Source organism: Balaenoptera musculus, chromosome 9, assembly GCF_009873245.2.
Source record: "Balaenoptera musculus isolate JJ_BM4_2016_0621 chromosome 9, mBalMus1.pri.v3, whole genome shotgun sequence".
Lineage (NCBI taxonomy): Eukaryota > Metazoa > Chordata > Mammalia > Artiodactyla > Balaenopteridae > Balaenoptera > Balaenoptera musculus.
Window position 1 is genome coordinate 5,824,094 of NC_045793.1, and position 24,212 is coordinate 5,848,305.

Here is a 24,212-nt window from a genome sequence, read left to right on the forward strand (position 1 = left end):
CCAGAAGATAACGTGTTCATAGTAATTATCATTAAAAGTCTGCCGCCATATTTATTATTAACAAGCAGTTACATGATACATTTCAGAATTTTACTAGGGCTTCCTTTGCATTCTGTCCTGCTGTCCTACTGAAAAATAATCCAGTGTGTTCATTCGAATCCACCTCATTATTCCGTGATTTTATTATATTGCAGGTCAAATTTGGGGCACTGTCTACAGGCCAGTATGGTGTGCCCCCCTTTCGTTAAGACTTTGAATATCTAAATCATAGAGTTTTCTTTGTCCCTGATTTCAGTAACAATGAGAGTCCATGGCATTTAATCATTTTGCAGATTCACATGGGGACAAAGGAAAGTAGAGAGCAGATGCTACTGGAGAGGTGCCACAGTTACCGTTTAGAGCATAGGCCCAGCTTCAGACCGTATCTTGACTTCTTATTAAGCTGTGTGACCTTGGACAAGTTACTTAACCTCCCTGTGCCTTAGTTTTCCCATTCATAAGGTGGAGCTAATATCAGGGTGTTTTGAGGATTAAATGAGATAATCCATGTAAAGGTATTTAGTACAATGTAAATCCACAGTAAGCACTTAGTAAATGTTAGTTACTGTTACTGTTTAAGTGCCATTTACCATTGTACTGAACTCATGGACTTTTTAAGCTTTTTATTAATGAATCGTCCATAGAGATTTTTCTCAGTACAGGTTTGATGGAGTTTTTTTCCTTACTTGAGATTTATTAATTTAATTATGTTGCACTTCTCAAAGCAGGTATTTGAGAAATATCTCGACGCCTTATTTTTTTTGCATTGTTTCTGCCAAGGGAATGAATATAAAATACTAAACCTAAGCATCTAAGAAAAGGACTTTCCCAATTTCACCCATCTGTTTTTACCTATATTGCTGTCATTACTTTAAAGCATACTGAATCACACAAATTACCCTGTCAAATTTTTCTAGATTCTTAAGGAGGCAAAATGTTAAAAAGCAGTTGCTTGGAAGCTGTTAGCCAAGCTGGAAGGGGTAGTGTTGGCGTGGTTGTCTAAAGTGCTGCTTTGTTTCTTTTGAACTTTAGATTGCTTATTCATCCAAAATACGGAAAAACTGAATATCAAGCAGAATCTTACATTTATTCGGGGGAACAGTAAGTCCTAACAGTAGGACATTACACCTTTACATAGCATCCTGTGAGCTGATGTGTTAGCAGCCTACATAATATTGATACATAGCTGTTGAATAGGTCCTCATTTAATCTTCCAGCTTCCTTCTTATTCACTTGGTGTCATTATTTGTGCATTGCGATCTGGACGCTTTCCTTAGATGGGGATGCATTTGTTGGTATACATGGAAACACGTGATTGCTGGTATTTTTGTTACCAAGTCTTTTTCTCTTTCCTAATAAATTCTAACAGATAGACTCTGTTCGTTAGAAAGGCATTAGTGAAGTTGGCGTAATCTCTTAAAACGTTATTTGCTTCTGGGAAGAACGAAGAAATTGTGCCTCTGTCTCCCATGTGTTGTCCAGGTCCTCTTTTGCCTGGGTTCTGACACCAGCTGCCCACCCACTTCTTCCTACCATCGCACCCTGACAGAGAGACCTTTCAAGAGCGTGAATTGACAGCACCACTCCTTTACGGGAAAATCTTTACCACTTTCCTGGGTCTATATATAGAATACACGCAGACGTCTCTTCATCTGCAGCCTCACCGCCTCATCCCGGCCGTACACACCAATGATGAGAGGGCTTTCTGTGCATAAGCACCGCCAGAGAGCTTTCTAAAAGGCAGATTCTAATTCTGTGGGTCTGGGGTGGGACCTGGGAGTCTGCATTTCTGCTAAGCTCCCAAGTGCTGCTGCCGCTGCTTCACAGACCCTGCTCTGAATAATAAGGCTCTAGAACAGGCACGGGCAAACTTCTTCTGTAAAGGGCCAGATGGTCTCGGTCTCCGTCCCTGTCAAGACTACTCAGCCCGCCCGTGCAGCAGCAAAGCAGCAACGCGGTCCAAGTGGCAGGGCTGCGTTCCAGTCAAACTTTATTTACAGAAAGAGGCCAGATTTGGCCCACAGGCGGAGTTGGCCAGACCCCTGTTCTGTGACCCTTCATGGTCTCGGTGCCTGAGGGTGTACATCCTTTGGAGGGTAAGACCCTCTCTTGCTCCCTTTCTCCACCTGCCAACCTTACTGCATCACGGCTCAGCCCAAGTCTCACCCTCTCCGAGGCCCCTCCCTAAAGCCCTTCTGTACTTCTCCATAATCCATCTTTCTCTTCCCAGCAGGTGATACGGTGGCACGTCGTAGGTGCTCAGCGGCGTTTTGGTATCTCAGTGACTACATTCAGTGTTTATGTTTCCTTTATGGGAACGATGGGAGGATGAAATGATTCGGTATCTGCAAAGTGACGCGAGCAGTGCCTAGCCCATAGCAGTCACTTTATGTGTTCGCGTTTCAAGTGCTTAATTGTATCAGTCACACCTGTTTGTTTTTATCAAGATTAACCGTCTTGAACTTATTTAACCACAGGGCCCAGCACCTTCGTAAGCACCTCAACGCAGCCAGTGAGTGCTTTCTCAAGTAGATGAGTATTCAGAAATTTATTCATGATTAATAAGTCTGTAATTCTGGCACTACCTCAAGAACTTCCCGGCCCCTGGGAACTGCCTGTGTCACCGCTTCCTTCCTAGCATTCCAGCCGCCGCAGACCCGCCAGACTCGCCAGTTTCCTCGGGCTTTCAGCAAGTCGCGGTGGTTGGTCCATCCCACTTCTTCCCAGTCACCTGTCCCCTCTCCCCTCACCCCCTGCCTGCTTCCTTCAGTCCAGGCGGTCCTTTCTGTCCAAGCTGTTCCTTCCTCACCTGCAAGGCATTTCCCAAAGGATAAGCTTTTCAGAACTTGCCTCCAAACTCATTTTCCTAGCAAGACTGGTCAAGCTAGTCTGCACGATCAAAAATAGGGAAGAAGTGGGGGGAAGAAGTACCAGCAAGGGGAAAGCATGATTTTTCAGTCAAGGATCTTCGAATTGTAGGCCCAGGTCTGTAATGAAGTAGCTGTATTCTTGAATAATCCTTGTCTCTTGGGGCGTTGCTTGCTTGTTTTGTTGCCGTTGTCATTGTGGGTTTTCTCGGTAGAACAGAGCCCAGCATTGGTGAACTTGTACTTTTCCTTCCAGCTTGAAAATACGACCTAAAGCAACCAGCACCCGCTCTACAATAAACCAGAAATGTGCATTCACTCTAACTTGTTCATTCTCAACTGGAGGATATTGCCCTGAAGTGAGCAAAGATTGGTTCTTGTTGGGGGACAAAAAATCTTAGCTATTACAGTGGTTTCTGGCTCTCCAGAGGGCCCCTGAATGGATATACAGTGTATCTGTGGTATTAAAGTTTCATGGGGGTAGGACAGTTGAAGGGGGAATGTATAGAAAGGCTGGGGGGGGGGTGTGGATAATGAAAAAAAGTTTGAGAAACACTGCTCTAACTTACTTAAGGGAGAATGTCTTCCCGTGAATTTGTGGAACCTTTTAAAGTATCCCCTTATCACCTAGCTTTGATAAGTGAGGCTCAGCTGGGTCCACTTGGCTTATTGACTGGAGTGTGAGGGGTACTGACCTCTGGTGGTGACAGGTTTGTGATCGCGGTTTGGTTGCCGGCCGATCATCTCGTAGTATTAGAAGGCTCTGATAATCTATCATCCAGACTCTTTCCTTCCCTACTGAGCTTGCATACTTATCTCAGAGACGAGGTTTATTGTTTCTTGATTATAAAAATAGTTACAGCTTTATGAAATACTTACAGTTAAACATTTTCTGCTCTGGCTGACCCCATATTTGAAAGCTTGCCATATTTAACAGACTTTAGGTACACATTTTAAAGTCAGGCTTCACGTTTGATGGTATCTTAGATTTGATAAGATAGAGTAGTTGTTTTATAGGCTGCGGAGGTTTTGTTATCTGAAATGTTAAGACCCCTGACTATTTTTTTTTTTTTTTAATTAATTAATTTATTTATGGCTGTGTTGGGTCTTCGTTTCTGTGCGAGGGCTTTCTCTAGTTGCGGCAAGCGGGGGCCACTCTTCATCGCGGTGCGCGGGCCTCTCACTATCGCGGCCTCTCTTGTTGCGGAGCACAGGCTCCAGACGCGCAGGCTCAGTAATTGTGGCTCACGGGCCCAGCTGCTCCGCGGCATGTGGGATCCTCCCAGACCAGGGCTCGAACCCATGTCCCCTGCATTGGCAGGCGGATTCTCAACCACTGTGCCACCAGGGAAGCCCAAGACCCCTGACTATTTTAAACGAGAGGGGAGTGCACAGCAGGGTTTGAGGATCCAAAAGTGGGACCTGCCGCCGGGCTTCACCAGGCTTCACTTCTCCTGGGAAGTCATTGGGAGCCAAGGCCGCGCTGAGTCATCTGCGCGATGAAGGGACCTCCACGACCTTCCCGCTCGGGACTGGCTCTGCCTGCTCCTCGGCGAGCGCTCAGCAGGCAGCTGGCAGGAATCCAGGCCAGCGAGTCAGACTGTCTGCTCCATGGCCGGGGTGTTTCCACCCTGCAGCTCTGCGTGGGGTGGGCAGAGCCCTTGCAGAGTTGTTATACCAGGACCCCTGCGACTTTACATTTTACCTGTGAATTTTAAAGTGGGAAAATTTTGGTACCACAAAACATTGGGAATTTATTCGAAGAAACTGGAAGAATTTGTGTCCTTTTTCTATGATTACAGTAACTGGCGTATGTTAAGTATATTGAGGCACTGTTATAAATCCTTTACGTTTATCTCGTCTCATCCTCAAAACAACTCTTAAGGGGTAAACATTTTTATCATCCCTGTTTATAGAGGAGGAGATTAAGACGGTGGGAGGTTAAATAAGTGACCACGGGGGGCATATCTGGGAAGGTGGGGTCACCAGGTTTCAAACACAGGCTTTAGACTTGCAGCCCAGGCTCTGGGCCGGTCTTCGTAACCGACATGAAATAATCCCTTATCTGGAAACCCTCTTTCCATTTCCTCACTTCCCATTCCTTCTTCAGCCCATTTCCACCACTCCACCCAAATTCCCTGAGTTGGTCACTCGCGGCTCCATTTTGCAAACTCCAGTGGACACTTAATCCTCTTCTCATTTTTTTTTTTTTTTTAAATTTATTTATTTATTTAGGCTGCACCAGGTCTTAGTTGTGGCGTGCATGCGGGATCTAGTTCCCTGACCAGGGATTGAACCCAGGCCCCCTGCACTGGGAGCTTGCATTCTTACCCACTAGACCACCAGGGAAGTCCCAATCCTCTTCTCATTTTGAGCTGTTAGTAGCCGTCACCAGAGGTGACCTCTGCTCCCTTCTCCCACAGACACTCCTGGTGTGCTCCCCATACCTTTCCGCCTGTTGTTTCCTTGATGGTTCTTACCCTTTTTCCTTTTCCGTTCTGTGTTGTTTTGTGGTAGCAGGTGGAGTGGGGGCTAATTCACAAGCCGTACATTTGAACATTAGCTATGGGACTTGCTCCTGGCTCTTCCCGAGGCCACTTGTCTTCTCCTCCTGTGCTCTCCCCTAGACAGTCTCCCTCACTTGCATGGCTCCAGCTACCACCTGCCTGTTGCCCAGTGTTTAATTACCACGATGCTGTAATAACTGATGATGCCCAAATAGGTATCTGCAGCCAGATCTCTCTTCTGAGTGTTCGGTTGCCTATTGGATGTCTCTGCCTGAGTCATCGCACCGTCTCTCTGGTCTGTCCTCCTGCTCCTCCCTCTCGCCTCTTTCTTTTTCCCCCCAACCTGATTCAGTAAGTGCTACCACGTTCACCTGGTTTTTTGTTTTGTTTTTTAACAAGAATGACGTTGAGCCATGGCTCTCTCACTCTCCCACACCCAAGCGGTCTGTCCTCTCACTTTCACCTCCTGAATACCTACCTGTCTCCACCATCATCACCTTTCTATTGACTATTAAACAGCCTAGTCTCTCCAGCATCTACTCTGGCCCCCTCCAATCAACTTGACGTGCTGCAATTAGAGATATTTTTAAAAACATGGATCTGATCGTGTCACTTCCATGCTTAGAAGCCTTCTCTGACTTTCCTTTGCCTTTAGGCTGGAGCCCAGACTTACCTCCCTCTTCCCTCTGCCCGCCTCACCGCGCACCTCCCTCCTCCTGGCCTTGTTCCTCCGTGCCTGCTGAACTTTGCACAGGCTGTTCCCTCTCCCTGGATTGTTCTTCCCTGTCCTCTTGGCCACCTGCTAGTTTTCTTCAGGTCTCAGCCTACATGTCACTTCCTCGGGAAAAGTGACTTTCTGGAAGCCCCAGACAGGCCTTCACATATCATCTCATGATCCCTCATGGCTGATGGGGCAGTTAAGGTGAAAGGCATTTATTCATGTTTCTCTGCCATTGTGGAAGCTCTGTGACGATGGGGACTGAAAACTTAACTACTTGCCAGGTCTCAAAGATACGATGATGACTAAGACCTAGTTTCAGTAAATACTTGTCACATACGTGAACACATGTATTTTTTTTGGAGCTTTACCTTTTACTCTGGCACATGGGCTCAGTGTACTTCAGTGGTTAATGTTATTTCTTATAAAGAAATAAGGCATTTCTACTTAAGGCAATGAGAGGAAATCCACTTGCCAAGTTTATGTGTGCTAATCAAAGAGTAGTGACAAGGTAGCTGTAAGATGACCCGCATGTACCTCCCAGATGCACCGAGGCTTCTCCTCCCAAGTGTGAGGTCAAAATAGACTGTGTCCAGTGGCTGAACAACTCAGAGGCAGTAACAGCGGATAGAAACGTGATGACTTGCTTGCATAATCTGGTGCCTGAGGAAAAAGTCTTTTAGATCTTTCTTTTGTGGCTGTGATCGCACTTGCACTGATATTAGGGGAAAAGAAGTCTAGCTTAATTCGGATACTAAAAGGAGAGTCATTTTGGGGAGGAAACTAATTTGGGAACCTTCCGGTCAAATTTTAGTCACTTTTAAATCTTTTAATTTGTTGCTTCTGTCCCACTTTGAGCTATTTCCTATGTATCTGAATTTATGTCACATCATTGAGGTTTCTGAACTTTGTTATTACCTGATTTATTTTATCTTAGGTCGTACTTCGATCATTTGTTTCTAACAGTAAGTTGCTACCAATAAATTGTTATTTTATAGACCACATACTATGGAATGTGTAGTTGTTTCATTAAGACCTCCTCAAGAATATCCAGGTCCACATTCTCACGTGTTTATTTTTACCTTTGTTTGGCTCTTTTCACAGTGACTCCTCTAGCTTTGATGCTTACACATGTGGCATGTCCCCCCCTTAAGTTGCATATATAATTAGTGTCATGTAATTAAGATCATGAGTCAGACCCAGATTGGAGTCCCATTTCTTCTACTTAATAGCCGTGAGACCTTAGGCAAGTTATTTCAAGCTTCAGTTTCTTCAAGTATAAGTAGGAAACAATAATAGCCGCTAGCTAATAGGATTATACATGCATTAAGTAACCTGAATGTAACAGTCACTTGAGTACCTGCTGTGTAGTGCAGTCTCTACAAGTATAACTATGATGATGACCCTAGAAAGGACCAGAAAGGCAACTGAGCACAAACTTAAAATCAAGCCACCATTAGTGCATCATCCGGCGACAGCCATTTGGCTAGTGATGGCTTTGGTGTCTGCACCGTCAGACTTTTCCCCACGTGAATATCGTACATACCACCCAGTGGACAGCATTTGTGATTGAATGTTTGAGTTTATTTATCCCCAATTCGTCAGAATCACTCTGTAAGAAAGATGGTGTTATCCCCATTTTACGAATGAAGAGATTCAGGCCAAGGGGATGAAGGAATTTGCTCAACGTCACACAGAAGGTGATGACAATTCTCATACAGGTTTGGTCTAGATCTGCCCTGTTCTTTCTTCTACGCTCGCTCCCCCTGGAGCCTGGAAGTCCTAGAGTCCCCGTTGGAGAAGACTGGCCTGCTCCCTGACGTACCTGAGGAAAGGACCCAGGCCCGTGAGTTTCTCAGGGAATCGTATATCGTTAGTGCCTTACTCTGCAAATCATTTTTCGTGTTTTGATTTGAACAGCACTTACCCGTGTTGTAAGAACGATAACGTGCTGTATTAGAGGCAGACAGGGGCCCACAGCAGAAAGATCCGTTGTATTGCTGAACCCCAAAGATGTGCGTGCATTTACGGACATCTGCTTAAGCGCTGGTAACTGAAATGAGTCAGGATGCGTCCGAACTGCATTGTGTCCAAATGACAAAACTGCAGCACGCTGGTGGGGACGTGGTGACAAGCCGGTCTTCAGTGCACCTGCCTGATGCACTGAGCTGGGCTGCCACATTGTGAGTCAAGACGGTTTGCTGAATGTGTGAATGTGTTCATTCCCCTCTCCTCCCCCCTAAAATGCTCCTGAAATGACAGCAATCAGAAAGTAGTCTTGCTCAACAAAAGCAAAAGCTTAATTCTTGGAAAAGACCAGTTAAGTGGATAAACCTGTGTCAAGTCTGTTCAAGGAAAAAAATGAGTCAAAACACAAAGTATTAGAAATAAGAGGGGCTTCTTAATTATAAATGCAGAGATTTAGAAAATAACATTAAAAGAAATCTGAATATGTCAAACTATATCAATATATTTTAAAATCTTTTCAATCACTTTTGAGTAAATTTTACAAGTTCGTATTTTCTTGGTTAACTTTCACCAATCACCACACCAGAGAAGAAATTAAAAAGTAATCAATCACCACAGAAGAAATTAAAAAGTAATTAATTGAATTGTACACTTTAAATGGGTGAACAGTATGGATGTGAATTACCTCAATAAAGGCTTTGGGGTCTTTTCAAGTAATGAAAGGTCCTCGCCCTTCCTCTGCCCCTGCAGAAGAGACCTGGTATTCAGCCTGTTGATGGGTTAATTCTGTAGAACCTTCAAGGAACAGTTAAGGCCTAGGTCATCTGAACTATTTTAGGGCTTAGGGAAGGAGGGCGGCTTCCCAGCTCCTTCTGTGAAGCTCACTCGATCCTGACATCAGAACCAGAGGACAGCACACAAAGAAGAAAACAGATGATGAACCTGGCATTTAAAATATGGGCAGGACTCCTACTAAAACATCAGCAGGCTGAGCCATGCGGTCTCCTGTGACCAAACAAGGTTTTGTCCTAGAAATGCAGGGCTGCAGTTTGTTAAGAAACCCACCGAGGAGTTAAATGTCAGCAGATTAAAAGAGAGAAACCTCTGGTCATCTAAGTAGATGCTGAAATAGCAACTGATAAAATTCAACATATGTTCCTTTTACAAAATCCTTATTAAGCTAGAGGGAGAAGGAAACTCCTTTAAATTGCTGAAAGCGTGTTTGACAGAAGTGGGGACTGACATATGTACGCTGCTGTGTATGAAGTAGGTGGCTGGTGAGGGCCTACTGAATAGCACAGGGGGAAAAAAGAAGGTACTATAGCACGGGGGGGAAAAAAAGAAGGTACAGCCTGTTCACAGGACACGTATTAAGTTAACCTTAGAAATCCATTGCAATAAGCATTAGATGCAGACACATACTGTTTGATTCCACTTATACGAGGTACCTAGAAGAGTCAAATCATAGAGTCAGAAAGTGCACTGGTAGATGCCAGGGGCCGGGGAGGTGGGCAGGTGGGGAGGGGGACTGGGGAGTTAGTGTTTAATGGGGACAGAGTTTCAGTTTAGGAAGGTGAAAAATTCGGGAGGTGGATGATGGTGAGAGTTGCACAACAGTGTGACTGTACTTAGTGCCACTGAACTGTACTGTTAGATATGGTTACAGTAGTATGTTTTACATTATGTGACTTTTACCACAGTAAAGAAAAAAACATTTAAAAAAAAAGAAGAGGGCTGGGGTGGCCGCCTGTTGTTCCTGGCATCACCGTCATCAAGGTGTTCCTTACCCCGCTGGGGGCTGGATCCCTGTGAGTTAACCTTGGTCCTCTCTGTTGCTTCGGCTTAGTACAGTAATTGGGTTCTGTTTCCCAAAAAAGAGGAAACATTGGCTGTGGTTCATAGAATTAAACCCAAAGCCATTTTTAAATGGATGGGAATCACTGTCATTTCAAGGTCACAGCCTTGTCGGGTCTGTGGCATTCCTTAGGCATTTATTGCAACTAACTTTGAGCTATCTAATTGGGGAAGCTTTGTGCCTTTACTTACCTGCGCTTTTCCTTCTTTCTTTTTTTTTTTTTAATTTATTTATTTATTTATTTTTGGCTGTGTTGGGTCTTCGTTTCTGTGCGAGGGCTCTCTCCAGCTGCGGCAAGCGGGGGCCACTCTTCATCGCAGTGCGCGGGCCTCTCACCGTCTCGGCCTCTCTTGTTGCGGAGCACATGCTCCAGACGCGCAGGCTCAGTAATTGTGGCTCACGGGCCCAGCTGCTCTGTGGCACGCGGGATCCTCCCAGACCAGGGCTCGAACCCGTGTCCCCTGCATTGGCAGGCAGATTCTCAACCACTGCGCCACCAGGGAAGCCCTCCTTCTTTCTTAGTAACTCTTTGCCCCCTTATCTAGCAGAGCACATGCATCTCCCTCTTCAGTGGACACTTTTGCCCCCAGCACACACAGAACCAAATGCAAAAAGCATGGAAAGGAAAAAAATCTAATGCACTTCATTTATTCTGCTACCTTGTAAGTCCTGTAAAATTATATTTAAGCTTTGACTTTGTTAATATTCATGTTTCTAAGCACTTTAAGAAAACATATGTATATGAGAGTTTAATCTTTTCCATATACTTTTAAACTTTTTCTTTTTTTTTTTAAATTTATTTATTTATTTATTTTTGGCTGTGTTGGGTCTTCATTTCTGTGCGAGGGCTTTCTCTAGTTGCGGCGAGCGGGGGCCACTCTTCATCGCGGTGCGCGGGCCTCTCATTATCGCGGCCTCTCTTGTTGCGGAGCACAGGCTCCAGACGCGCAGGCTCAGTAGTTGTGGCTCACGGGCCTAGTTGCTCCGCGGCATGTGGGATCTTCCCAGACCAGGGCTCGAACCCGTATCCCCTGCATTGGCAGGCAGATTCTCAACCGCTGCGCCAGCAGGGAAGCCCTCCATATACTTTTAACTTCCATATTCCCCTTTTTGCTTATTTCTTGCTTAACTATTTTAAATGGTTTTCTAAAAAGAGAAGATACTATATGAATATAGTAAACTTATGTTTCTAAATGTAGAATAAAGCATAAAAGACAAATTTTAAAATAACTAACCTATTGATAATCTTTTTCTTTGTGGAATTACAATGAAATGTCTTACGTTAAGTTAAAATTACAGGATTGGAAATAAGGAGTTAGTTTTTTTGGTTGGGGTGTTTTTAGTGACATTTGGGCAATGTGTAAATTTTGTTTTAGGACGCCTCTCATCCTTGCACTCTCAGCTCTCTAAGATGGGGATTGAATCATTACCATGGCCCCTGCCTTTCATGGATGTGTCTTTCAGTGACATACAATATAGCAGGCATGAGCTTGTCCTGACACCCGTGAGGAACTTTCTGGGGACCCATCTGCTGCCTCAGAAGCTGCCGTCTAAAGCAGATCTATAGCTTTGGCACAAGGCACGTCAGGGCTCCGAAAGGGCGTCAGTCACAAAGCGCTAGCGGGGGTGTTCACAGCGGAGGGGTGCTGGTGCCTTGAGGGCTTTTGGGGAAGGTGCACGGGGCCTGGGAACTGAACTTGGGAGGCGGAGGAGGCTCCTGAGGCCGCCATGACAAAGTGCCACAAACCCAGTGGCTTGGAACAACGGAACTTTATTCTCCCACATTCGGGAGGCCAGACGTCCGAGCCCAAGGGTTCCGCAGGGCTGGTCCCGTCTGGAGGCTCCGGGGAGAATCTGTCCCGGCTTCTGGTGGTTGCTCGTGCTCCCTGGCGTCCCGTGGCTCGTGGCAGCATCACTGTGATCTCTGTCTCCATCGACCTTCTCCTGTGTCTGTGTCCGCTCTCATTTGTAAGGACGTTGGTTATCGGATTTAGGGCCCAACCTGATAATCCAGGGTGACCTCATCTCCAAAGACCCTTGTTCCAAATAAGGTCACGTTCTGACGTTCCAGGTGGACGTATCTTGTGGGGGCCACCATTCAGCCCACACAGAAAGGCGGGTAGGAGTTCAGTGGCCACCTGAGCCGTGCGCCCAGCAGAGGCAGGCACGAGGACACTGGCCCAGAGTTCAGAAGCTGCCTTTGGAAAGGAAGTGTCCACGGGATCCCAGGGTGTGAAACTCCTAGGGGCCGCGGCGTGTGGGCTGGCTGTGCTGTGGTATGGTGAGGACTTGTCAGGGGTGGTGTGTAACCAGATCTGCTTGCAGAGAGAGAAACGCGCTGCCACGCTTTCCTAGCTAGAGCGTACAACTGTTTGCATGTAAACTGAGATGTTGCATTTTCCAAGTTGTTCTGTTGACCTTCACAGATGAAACACTTTCACATATACTTTCTCCTTCCCAGCAGTACTCTTCAGTAGCTCCCTTGGGTGATGCTGGGTTAGCGTGTGATTGGACGGTGTAACGTCATTCCACGATGGGTGGCTTTCATAGACCAGTGACTCAGGTGCCAGCGTGACACTCTGCAGTTACACTTCTCCCCGGGGACAGATAAAATAACCCAACAGTGGGACACTGCGATACTTTCTTAGCCCCAGTTACCTTTTGAATAATGAGAGCTTGAACTTGCCTTCTCAGGAATTTTAATAACTTATTCCAAACAACCTGTTATTGTTGAATGGTTTTGGTTTTTTTAGGTGTTTTTCCTTTTTGGTTTAACTCCAGATACTCTTATTTTCTGTTTCAATGCGTTTCTTCCTTCAGGTACAATTTGAGGCTTCATCATAATGTAAATAATACAAATGGTGCTCTCATCGAAAAGTTTTACCAAATGTAGAGAAGCAATGACATTTTATCGTATTTTACTTTATTCTCCTGACTTTAAATGCTAACACTTTTGTTATTGATGTTATTACATCAGTAATAATCTAGCCTTATCATGAAGCAAAATACATTTTAGTGTCATTTTGCTTTGCTTGGTCAAGCTTTTTACATTAAAAAAATATAGTGTTATAGATCCACCTCAAAACTGAGAACCCCAGGCTAATCATGAGAAAAACATCAAATTCCAGTCGAAGGGCATCCTCCAAAGTATCTGCCCAGTACTCCTCAAAACTACCGAGACCATCAAGTCAAGGTTTGAAGAGCTCTCACTGCCAAGGGGAGCCCAAGGTTACAGGGCTGCATGTGAGGTGCTGTCCTGGAGGGACAGAAACTAAGGCAATTGAATAATCGTAACAAACGTACCACAGTGATGTAAGACGCTAGTGACTGAGGGCACACGTTTCACCACCTGGGGGCTGGTGATGCTCCAGAGGGCCCAGCTCTCCACGTCCTGCTGGCTTGGGGGCTGCAGGTGTGAGCAGGGAAGTCCTGGGGGGCCTGGCGGGGAGTCACAGCCCCAGCGGACTCAGGAGAACGTGGGCCGTGCCCCACACAGCCCCATCATCGGGGTGGACCCTGCCGGCTGGAGCACTGATCCTGACGTGGTTGTTGGATTGTGACTCAGAGTGTGGGATAGATGCCGTGAGTCCATAGTGAGGTAGACAGACAGACAGACAACTCTCCTCTACAGAAATGTTCCAAGTACAGTAAGTTCCCTGCATACGAACGAGTTCCGTTCCAAGAGTGCATTCGTAAGTCTAAATTTGTAAGTCCAACAAAGTTAGCCTAGGTACCCAGCTAACACAATCGGCTATATAGTACTGTACTGTAATAGGTTTATAATACTTTTCACACTAATAATACATTAAAAACAAACACAAAAAATAAAGAACATTTTTAATCTTACAGTACAGTACCGTGAAAAGTACAGCAGTCCAGTACAACAGCTGGCATCCAGGGGCTGGCATCGAGTGGCAGGCAAGAAGAGTTACTGACTGCAGGAGGGAGAGGAGGTGGGAGATAATAGAGGTGAAGGATGGTCAGCAATAGGAGATGGAGGGCAAGCTGCAATTTCCCTCACGCCTGACCTTGATGGCACAGGTTCTGGTTCCTTGCTGGATTCAATTCTATCTACCCTGTTGAAAAAACGATCCAGCGATGTCTGGGTAGCAGCTCTTTTTTTCTTATCATAGATGACACGGTGGCACTGGATGGCTGAACGGCTGCTGCAGCCTTCGTGTACCGTTCGTTGTACGTTCAGGTCCTGTGCCTCAAAAACTATCAGTGCCTCCTCAAATGCAGAGAACCCCCTTGCCGTTACCTGCGTCGTGAATCTCTTTGGTTCTTCAGTTACTTCTTCTTCCTCTGTCTCTCTTTGTCCTTTCTCTGGGCCTCCAATTCCATCAGGTCTTCATTAGTAAGCTCCTCGTGTTGCACAGCAAGGAGTTCAGTGAAGCCGTCCTCTTGCACATCTAGCTCCAGCTTCTCGCTGAGGGTCTCTGAGTTGCTGAAGACCTCTTTGGACTCCTCATCCACCTTCTCAAATCCACGAAAATCATGAACAAACTGTGGGGAAAGGTTCTTCCAAACCCCATTCACGGTGACGGCCGTAACCTCATGCCAAGCAAAGTCACTTTTTTTTTATGGCCTGTAGATGTTATAGTCCTTCAAAGATTGTCGCAGGGTTGTTCCTGATTCATCAGTCGCCTTTACTGCCTGACGAAAAGTGTGACATAAATAATATTTCTTGAAAGTCGCTATAACGCCCTGGTCCATAGGTTGGATGAGCAACGTAGTATTCAGTGGCAGATGCACTACTTTGACGTTGGGATGCAAGTCATCCATGAGCGGGGGGTCGCCCAGAGCATTGTAGAGCAGCAAAAGAATGTGGAATGGGACGTCCTTCTCCAAGCAATATATCTCTACCTCCGGGATAAAGTGGTGGGAAAACCAGTCCTGGAAAATGGCCTGTGTAACCCAGGCCTTGGGGGGTTACTCTTCCACACAACAGGAAGAGAGCCCTCGGCTATGTTTCTAAGGGCCCTTGGGTTCTCTGAATGATAAACTAAGAGAGGCTTCAGCTTCATATCACCGGAAACATTGCCACCAAACAACAGTTAGCCTGTCCTTTGTTGCTCTATAGCCTGGCATCAGCTTTCCCTCCTTACTGATGTAACTCTGGGCTGGCATCCTTTTCCAGTACAGTCCTGTCTCGCCCACGTTAAAAACCTGCTCAGGTAAATACACGCCTTGAATTTCTTGAAGCGTTTCAGGAAATTCCCGGGCAGCTACCGTATCTGCACTCGCCACTTACTTTTACGTTGTGAAGGTTGGCTCCAGCCTGGAACCGACGAAGGCAGCCATGGCTGGCTTTAACAGATGCGCCCTCTGATTCTTTGCTGTGTTTCTTCTTCAAGTCTTCATAAAGGCTTTTAGTTTTCTTTTGAATCAGCATTAAGCTGAGCGGGGCTCAACACTAATGCTGGTCCTGCATCCACACAATGAGAAGTTTCTCCATCTCCTCCACCACTTTTCCACGCTTCTTCGATATTATTGTCTGCACAGCAGACTTCACATGTTCCATGATCTTGTCCGTGTTCTTTAGAATCGTGCCGGTGGTTGAACGACTCATTTTATAAGAGTGAGCGACGTCTACCATCTTTTCACCTCACTCCGCTCTCTCAATTATTTTCACTTTTGTTTCCATCGTTATCGCTTGGCACTTCTTAGCGGTACCGGCTACATCACCACTGCTTTTACGCTTGCTTCTGGACACCCTGGGCTTGAAATAAAGATACTGTACTCCTGTACTCTATACAGTACTGCACAGTAAAGTACGCAAGAGCACAACCACTTGTAGAAGATGCACACTCGTGACAGTGTACGCCAGACACATGAACTAACTTATGTGATTGGACATGCGAAGGCACATTCACATCTTTGAAAGTTCGCAACTTGAAGGTTCACATGTAGGGGATTTACTGTAATTTATGCAGATGCTTCGCCCTCAGGGAGGTGGACCATGACTTCCCTGCCAAGACTGCAGTGTGGGAAGAGTCCCTGTAGGGGAAAGACCCGACAGATCCTACCTGGGCCAGGTGATCCAGGTGATGAGGTATGTTGACAGCAGGTACCCTAGATACAGTGGGATGGGAAGGCACTTCGCCTTCTGGTCTTCCTGCTAAAACACACAAACCTCAAAATTGAGATCATGAGAAAAACATCGTACAAATCCAGAATGAGGGCTGTTCTACAGAATGCCTGTCCAGTACTCCTGATCAGGGTCTCATGGTCAAGTACTCAAGGTCATCAAACACAAGGAATGTCTGAGAAGCCATCATTGCCTAGGGCGGGCTACGGAGCATGATGACTAAATGTGCTGTCCTGGACGGGGTCCTGGGACAGAAAAAGGATGTTAGGGGAAAACTAAGGCAACCCTATTAAAGTGTGAGCTTTTTAGTAATGTGTCAGTGATGGTTCGTTGGTTCTGACAGATGTGCCAGAGGAATGTCAGATGTTATCTTTTTTTTTTTTTTTTTTGGCTGTGTTGGGTCTTCGTTTCTGTACGAGGGCTTTCTCTAGTTGTGGCGAGCAGGGGCCACTCTTCATCGCGGTGCACGGGCTTCTCATTGCCATGGCTTCTCTTGTTGTGGAGCACAGGCTCTAGATGCGCAGGCTCAGTAGTTGTGGCTCACGGGCTTAGTTGCTCCGTGGCATGTGGGATCTCCCCAGACCAGGGCCCGAACCCGTGTCCCCTGCACTGGCAGGCAGATTCTTAACCACTGCGCCACCAGGGGAGCCCGTCAGATGTTACCTTTAGGGGAAATCTGGTATGGGGTATATAAGGAACTGCTGTGTCTTCACAACTTCTCTATATAAATCTAAAGCTATTCAAAATAAAATGTTTATTTAAATATTTTTAAAAATTAACAGACGAATTAAGATGTTACCCCAAAAATATGTTTAACACAAAGCTCACAGTGTTTTAATAATTCTAAAAGTTCGAATATTTCTTTTCATGGTATTTTAAGATTTTATTTCAGATATTCGTATTGTGATGTTAACATCTATAAAATGTGCACTCCTTTTATGAAAATTCTTGATTTAATTAACAGACAAACTATCTTGCAAGGGTTCCTTTCTGGGAGATGGAGTGTTACATTTTATTGTAGTTTCCCCCTTGATGTCCTTCATTTGCACTTTAGGAGAATGGATTTGACGGGCACTCTGTAAGTTAAATGTTAGTTACGCGTGTGCTCGCCCGCCCTGGTCCTTTGAGCCTGTGTCTGCACGGATCCCCTCTGAATAGGCTTCCAGGAAACGACTCGCCTAGCAGCCTGGTCGTCGTCGTCCTTGGCAGCGCGAGAGCAGTGATGGCAGAGACGGACCGGGACCTTCCGCGTGGCTGTCGTATGAACGTCCTGCGTTCCAGTTCTTTCCTGTGCAAGGCTCCTATTTTCCGGGAGATAAACGTTTTGAGAAAAATGGAAGCACGCTGACTCAAATTCCATCCATCCGTTCACTGACTGCCACTTACCTGGTTCATAAGCCCGGACTTGTCCTGTGGTAGCGCTCGTGACGGTGTAGTGACGGTTCATGTGTCTCCCCCGCTGGTTTGTAGTACCTGCAGGGCAGCGGCATGTGTGTTGGGTCCCCGGGGACCCCCAGCCTCTAGCACAGTGGAAACTGGTGGGAGCAGATGGCTTGTGGGCGCAGGGCAGGAATGTCAGAGGTCACGGCCCAGGGGAACCCCTCACCAAAGAGGGCGGGGTGCTCCTGACTAGGAGGCAGTTCTGAGGTGCGTGCGCAGCCTCCCCGGGGTCCCCAGCAGCTGCGACTCTGCACAGAGCTGTGACCTGCTTACTGGAGCTCCCTTTTTGACTCTTTCCTTCCGTCTCACTTCCCCTGGTCTCGGGGTCAGCTTTGGGAGAACCCACACTGAGACTGTATGCAGTAAGTCGGTACCGACGAAATTAATTAGCATAGTAAATGAGTAAGATCCTGACCATTCAAAGAAATTATCATCCAGGAAGAAAAAGATTATCAGAGCTGTGCAGATCACATGAATGAGACATAAAGTGATGACTGACGAGAAGTACAGATAGAACGTGCGTATTCAGGGGAAGAAGTCGCTGCAGACTTCCCTCCTTACCCTCCTGACTCAGGGTCGGCTCCTGCCTTGTGACCTTGAGCCATCCAGCACCTCACCTGTCGCGTGGCTCACATCCCGGTGCCCTCGCTCTGCCAGCTGGTGAGCTGGGAGGACAGAGATGTGTCTGCTGTGTCCGCTCGTGTCTCGACACTGGGACAGTGCCCCGCAGACAGTAGCTTCACAGGTGTGTTGGACCCGTGCGTTCGTGGGGAGACTAAGTGGCAGAGTTTCCATGAGGAGAGGGTTGGAGTCTTGGGCACGGATTCAAATCCCACTCCAGTCACTGCCTAACTTGCTGACTTCAGGCCCGTTGCTCAGTCAGCTCATGTGTAAAGTGAAGAAATCGAGGCACACCCTCAGGGTCGTGACATAAATTAAATGAGGTCATTTCCTGTAGTACCTGGAGTTACAGCACAGAAATGAGCGCTCAGATGTTCACTGCTTTTATGGAGAAGATGGCATTTGAGGTTGGTTGAAATTGGATGAGAAAAAGTAGAGAAGGAAGTTTAAATTACAGCAGAAGGAACAAATACCAGCAAGTGAGATTAAGGACAGTAGGGAGCTTAGCAGGGAGCTGTGTGCCTGGACCCGAGAACAGGAAGTAGGGAAATGAGGTCACGGAGAAGCCAGACCACGGAGGTTCGTGAATGCCAGCCTGAGTCGTCTGACTTTATTGCACGAGCAGGAGCGGAGATATTTGAGAAGGGAACTGTCCAGGAGGTGATGGGATTATGAACTGTGGGCTACAGTACCCTGAAGAGAGGTCAGAAATGAAAATAGAGGTTTGGGAGTGGTTCACATAGTTTATCATGAAATTGGCAAACCAGTCAGCACATACGGAGTGTTTACCACAGTAGGAAATAGAATGACAGGGGCTCCTTTCCACAGTCAAGGAACTTGGTTAGCGTCATGCTGTTTAACACTTATCTTGCTAATTAGTGTGTACAATATAGTAATTTTTTTCTTCTGGGATATTTCCCAGGTAATCTAAACCTTCCCCAAATGTACAGATTGGTGTGGGCCCAGCGGCATTGTCAAAGAGGTCTCTTGGAGATGTATTCTTTGAGTGAACCAGGAGATAGGAGTGAGGTCCTCGCGGGCAGTGGGCAGTGGGCCATTGTCCGGCTACAGGCACAGCTTTGGAGTCACAGTACCTTGTCATTGCTTTTGCCAACTGTCAATTAACTTCTACAGAAATTTAAATAATAAAGACTACTTTATGTGTATTTGTTCACATCGTTACTGTTTTCAGGGCTCCGTGTCTCCTTGTGTAGATCCTTATTTCCATTTCATGTTTATATAAATGATGCCTTCAAATTTTTTAAATTTCCAGTTATACCTTGCTAGTATATAGAAATACAGTGGCATTTTTTGTTGTTGTTGTTTTTTACTAACTGCATTCTCTGACCTTTGCTAAACTCCTTTTTTAGATCTGGGAACTTTTTTGTAGATTCTTTGGTGTTTTTTATGTAGAAAATCATATAGTCTGCCAATAAAGACAGTTTTGCTTTTTTCCTTTTATATCCGTAGCCTTCATTTTTTTTTTTTTTTTTTGGCTGTGTTGGGTCTTCGTTTCTGTGCAAGGGCTTTCTCTAGTTGCGGCAAGCGGGGGCCACTCTTCATCGCCGTGCGCGGGCCTCTCACTATCGCGGCCTCTCTTGTTGCGGAGCACAGGCTCCAGATGTGCAGGCTCAGCAATTGTGGCTCACGGGCCTAGTTGCTCCGCGGCATGTGGGATCTTCCCAGACCGGGGCTCGAACCCGTGTCCCCTGCATTGGCAGGCGGATTCTCAACCACTGCGCCACCAGGGAAGCCCCATTTTTTTTTCTTGCCTTCTTGTGCTAGTGAGGACAGCCGTGTTGAGTACCAGGAGCTTCTCGCTCTTACAGGGAGAACACTTCTTATTTTCCATTAAGTCTGTTAGCAGTAGATTTTTCATGCATACTCTTAATCTGATAGGGGAAGTTCTTTATTATTACTGATATTTGCCTTTTTTTTCTTTCCTTTTTAGCAGAAGACTCAGAAAGTGGTGTTTACATGCGATTCATGAGGTCACACAAGTGTTACGACATCGTTCCAACCAGCTCCAAGCTTGTGGTCTTTGATACCACGTTACAAGTGAGTGTGCCCAGTTTACCTGAATCTGGGGTATATTATTTGGTGCCTGCTTTGTCGGGTAAGTTAAATCCAGCAATACCCGCAGACAGTATCCAGTCCTTTCTGCACGTCGGGTCCTGTGCTGAGGTTTTGTCTGAGTTATCAGTCGTCATGGCAGCCTTCTGAGGAATGTGCTGTTTTACGGATAAGGAAGCTCATTATCTAGAGTTTGCTCACATTCTAGCATTTAAGAACTCAGCCCACAGAGCTGGTGAGTGACGGGGTCTGGAATTGGTGCTCGGGTCTGTGTGATGCGTGCTGGCTCCAAGCCTTTAACCGCTAGCTGCACCTCCTCCCTCGGCATGTCCTGAAGGCCTTAGCTATTTAGTAGAACAATGACGTTGAAATAATACTGGTTAAAAAGAAAGCATCACTCAGGTGGGTAATCTCTTAAGAGAAAACTCTACTGATCTCTTTCGGCAGAAAATTTGAACCTGATTATTTTGGTATTAAAATTATGCTTATTGTAACTCGTTTTATACCAATATGACTTAAAATCAGACGTGAAAAGTCCCGAATAATACATTCAGTGCGATGACCAAATTACATCCGGTGTAATAAAATACATGTGCGTACACAGGTGTACGTGTGTGCATTTGGTGTATAGATTTGTACATAAATCTTTACCAAGCAGGATTGTTTTCACCTGGGTTCCCCAAAAGTAGATGCTGAGCCGGGAATTCATGGGCAGTGGGCACTTTATTAGGGCGTCCTGCCAGGAGAGCCCCTGAGGGACTGGGGGAGAAGGAGAAGGGGCAAAGGCCAGGGAGGGCAGCCTCCGCTGACCCCTCAGGGGGACCCCAGCGGGTAAGGTGCCTGTGCCAGTTCACCCCGGCCTCTTTCAGTCTCGTCCAGGGCTGTCCTGGGAGATGTGTGCCCCGGCCCTGCCAGCTCTTCCCAGCGCTCGGGGCCCTCTCCCCAGGCCTCCCCCGCCTGCTCTGCTGGCGCCCCCAGCGGCCCGCCCTGTGGCTCTTCCTTGAGGACGCCTGGGCTCTAGGAGCTACTTTGCCTGCATTCAGTCTCAGCTGCACAGGATTCTCAAGAATGTAGATATGGCTTAGTTCTTAATTATATGTTCCAATTTTTTTTTTTTTATAAATTGGCCTAAAATCCTATGACTTTGCTAAATTCACTTTGGACCAGGTGACCTTCAAGGTCCCTTCTACAACTCTGATTCTTTGACACAAAGAGGACAGAGAGGCATTCAGACGCAGTGTTACCGGAAATATTCTCTTCCACTGTGACTACAGACTTCAGTAGTAAAGTAACTAGAAATTCTGAATTCCCCAAGTAAAGAAGTAGATCAACCCATCTCACCCTCACTCCACCCTCCAAAGTCCTGACTGTAGGTTTTCCACCAACAGAAAAGCACATGACAGCGGGTACGCCCTGCACCTGCTTTTCACTCTTGCTCAGCTTTTCCCGTGTTGTAAAATGAACTCTTTTCTGAATTTAGAATTTAGCCAGAGTGAGTAAGACGTGAACAGTGTGATGCTTTGTGGATCATCGGAGGTCACTAATCCAGTGACCCTCGCTTCCCTAATGAATAGAAGCTGCACGTGCCTGTCTCCTGGAAGTCACGAATCCTTGAGGCTCTAAGCTTTAAAGGAGCTGAAATTGGTTACTATGGAAATGGGGGGGTTGGCACTGGTTACAGCAAGTTAAGGATGTGTTTGAAAGGGCTGAGTCGACTGCTGTCTAGACACAGACAGCGGTTGTGGTCAGGGACACGTCTCGAGAACGAGGGAAGCGAGCAGGGAAGACACAGCCCGTCCCCGAGACCAGGTGACCGTCCTCTGGGCGGGGTCGTGGCCTAGACAGCTCCCCGTGTGCGCGTGTGATAGGACAGCACGGAGCCACTGAGGAGGGCGGGAAAAACGTTTGTGGAGAATGTGTTTGTTCGGGTTTTTTTTAAGATTTAATTTTTTATTTATTTTTGGCTGCGTTGGGTCTTCGTTGCTGCGCGCGGGCTTTCTCCAGTTGAGGCGAGCGGGGGCTACTCTTCGTTGCGGTGCGCGGGCTTCTCATTGCAATGGCTTCTCTTGTTGCAGAGCACGGGCTCCGGGCGCACGGGCTTCAGTAGTTGTGGCTCGCGGGCTCTAGAGCGCAGGCTCAGTAGTTGTGGCGCACGGGCTTCGTTGCTCCGCGGCATGTGGGATCTTCCTGGACCAGGGCTCGAACCCATGTCCCCCTGCATTGGCAGGTGGATTCTTATCTACTGCACCACCGGGGACGTCCCCTAATACATTTATTTTTAAGTTAAAAAAAAGCAGGTTGCAGAACAACACTTACATTCTGACCAAGTTACCCTGAGGGCCCAGAATATCAGAGACACAGCTGGTCTGGGAACCAGAGTCAGCCGTTCACAGGTGAAGTGAAAACGGGGTTGCAGACAACAGAGGTGACTGGGACAGCCCGAGAAGAGAGGGAGAGAAGGGCCGCCCGCCCCAGGCGGCTGCGCCCTCAGCCTCCAGCTCGGCCTCTGCGAGGCCCATGGGCCTCCCGCAGGCGGGGCTGTGACGCACCCCAGGGTCCTGTCGCTGTGTCTCGCGTGGGTGTGAGAGACGGCGCCTTGGTCCTGGTGCCCCGGAAGCCCAGTGCCCGTCCTGGAGTCGCGTCCCTCCCCCTCAGCCTGCCTGGTTCTCCCTCGGCGTCGGCGGTCGTCCGGAGCCCCGAGTGCGGGGTGACTGAGGGAGGGGGTGGTGCCCGACTCCCCCCGGCTCCCTCACCCGGTGCCGCGGGGCGCCCGGCGCTCAGGCTGGACGGGGCCGACGCCGCCCGCTCGGGGTGGGCGCTCGGCTTGCACGGTCACTCGGCATCTCAGCCGAGTTGTTCCTTCCCGACCAGGGCCCCGCAGTAAGCCAGGAACTATTTCTCAAGAGGAAAATAATTAGCTGCAGAAGAAGGCATGGCTTTTTGCTGTTTGTTTGTTTTCTCCGAAAACCCAGTGAATCTCCTGCTGGTGCCTGATGGGGGCCTCATTCGGCGTCCCCAGCTCGGCCTCGGGGGGGGGGGTCCCAGGCCCCGGTGGACGAGGGGCCTGCCCTGCCGCAGAGCCGTGTCTTGCTCTGGGCCCCTCTGAAGACTCCCTCTGACCGTGTCAGGGCAGCGCGCAGACTCGGTGTGTGCCGCTTGCGTGGGCCTGCCGCGGGTGGCAGGGGTGCGGGCAGCAGCCTGGGTGGCATGGGGGTCTCTCCGACGCTCCAGGCCGTGGCCTCCCTCACCCTGACCCCTCACTGGCTGGCTGGCCGATGTCACACCGAGGCGTCTAAAGCATTGCGTCTTCCTGCCCATCAGACCAGTCGGCACGGTGTCACCGATGTCACGGGACCGTGTGACATGAGGCCTGTGGGGTGGTCCGCATCTCTGCAGACCGTGTGCAGCCAGAGAGCCAGAGGTGAGGGTGTGAGAGTGTGCCGTGCCAGGTCAAGGCAGTCTGCTTCTCGGGGTCCTTGTACGTTGGTACAGAGAAAAAGCGTGCGCGGCTGACGGCTGCAGGGCCCTGCGATGCGGCATCTGGAGTTACAGGAATCCAGTCACTCTGGGAGACGCGGTCACGGCCAGACGGGCAGCTTCCCCGGGGTGTGACGGTCAGCCTCTCCACCTGCGCACTTCCCCAGGGACGCTCTGCTGCGCTTGGCTTGCCGGTCTGGTAGCTTCAGGGGCGTCCTCCCTGGTCCTCCTCGGCACGATATCCCGCGCCCCGTGGGTCCCAGAGCCAGCGTAGGGATCCCAGTGACGTACTCAGGACTGAGCGGATAACCCCAGTCTCACTCCTAGGGACGCTGTAACTGGTTAGCCACGACCAAACCGTCTGCGAATCAGAGCATTCTCACCCCTGGCCACGTGCCTGCCCTGCTCCCTCAGGACCTGCCGCCACGCTGGCATCAGTGAGGCCGTCATGGTGCTGCCCCCTGCAGAGCGCAGCCAGCACGCAGCTTCTCAGGGGGTAGGGGTCCCCGCACGCAGACCTTGCTCAAAAACCTGGGGAGGCTGTGACCTCGGGGCC

At 47.9% G+C, this 24,212-nt stretch overlaps 1 protein-coding gene and 1 long non-coding RNA gene across 15 annotated transcripts in view; one reads left to right on the plus strand and one right to left on the minus strand.

Moving 5' to 3' along the window:
• The window catches only part of PRKAG2 (protein kinase AMP-activated non-catalytic subunit gamma 2), a 285,917-nt gene that overhangs the window by 223,361 nt on the left and 38,344 nt on the right, over positions 1–24,212 (plus strand). For 12 of the 14 annotated variants that reach the window (XR_005021237.1, XM_036863641.1, XM_036863639.1 and 9 more), the window contains one exon: positions 20,058–20,164. Coding sequence is in view for 13 of the 14 variants with exons in the window: in XM_036863641.1 (XP_036719536.1) it covers positions 20,058–20,164 (107 nt within the window). In the remaining variant the exon portion in view is untranslated. The remainder of the gene's footprint in view (positions 1–20,057; positions 20,165–24,212) is intronic. The other 2 variants (XM_036863640.1, XM_036863651.1) reach the window with 1 other exon arrangement.
• Positions 14,068–15,692, minus strand: LOC118900841. The gene is made up of 3 exons (XR_005021238.1): positions 15,567–15,692; positions 14,608–14,610; positions 14,068–14,263 (listed from the first exon to the last, which is right to left on the minus strand). It is a non-coding gene; the product is annotated as an uncharacterized LOC118900841 (long non-coding RNA).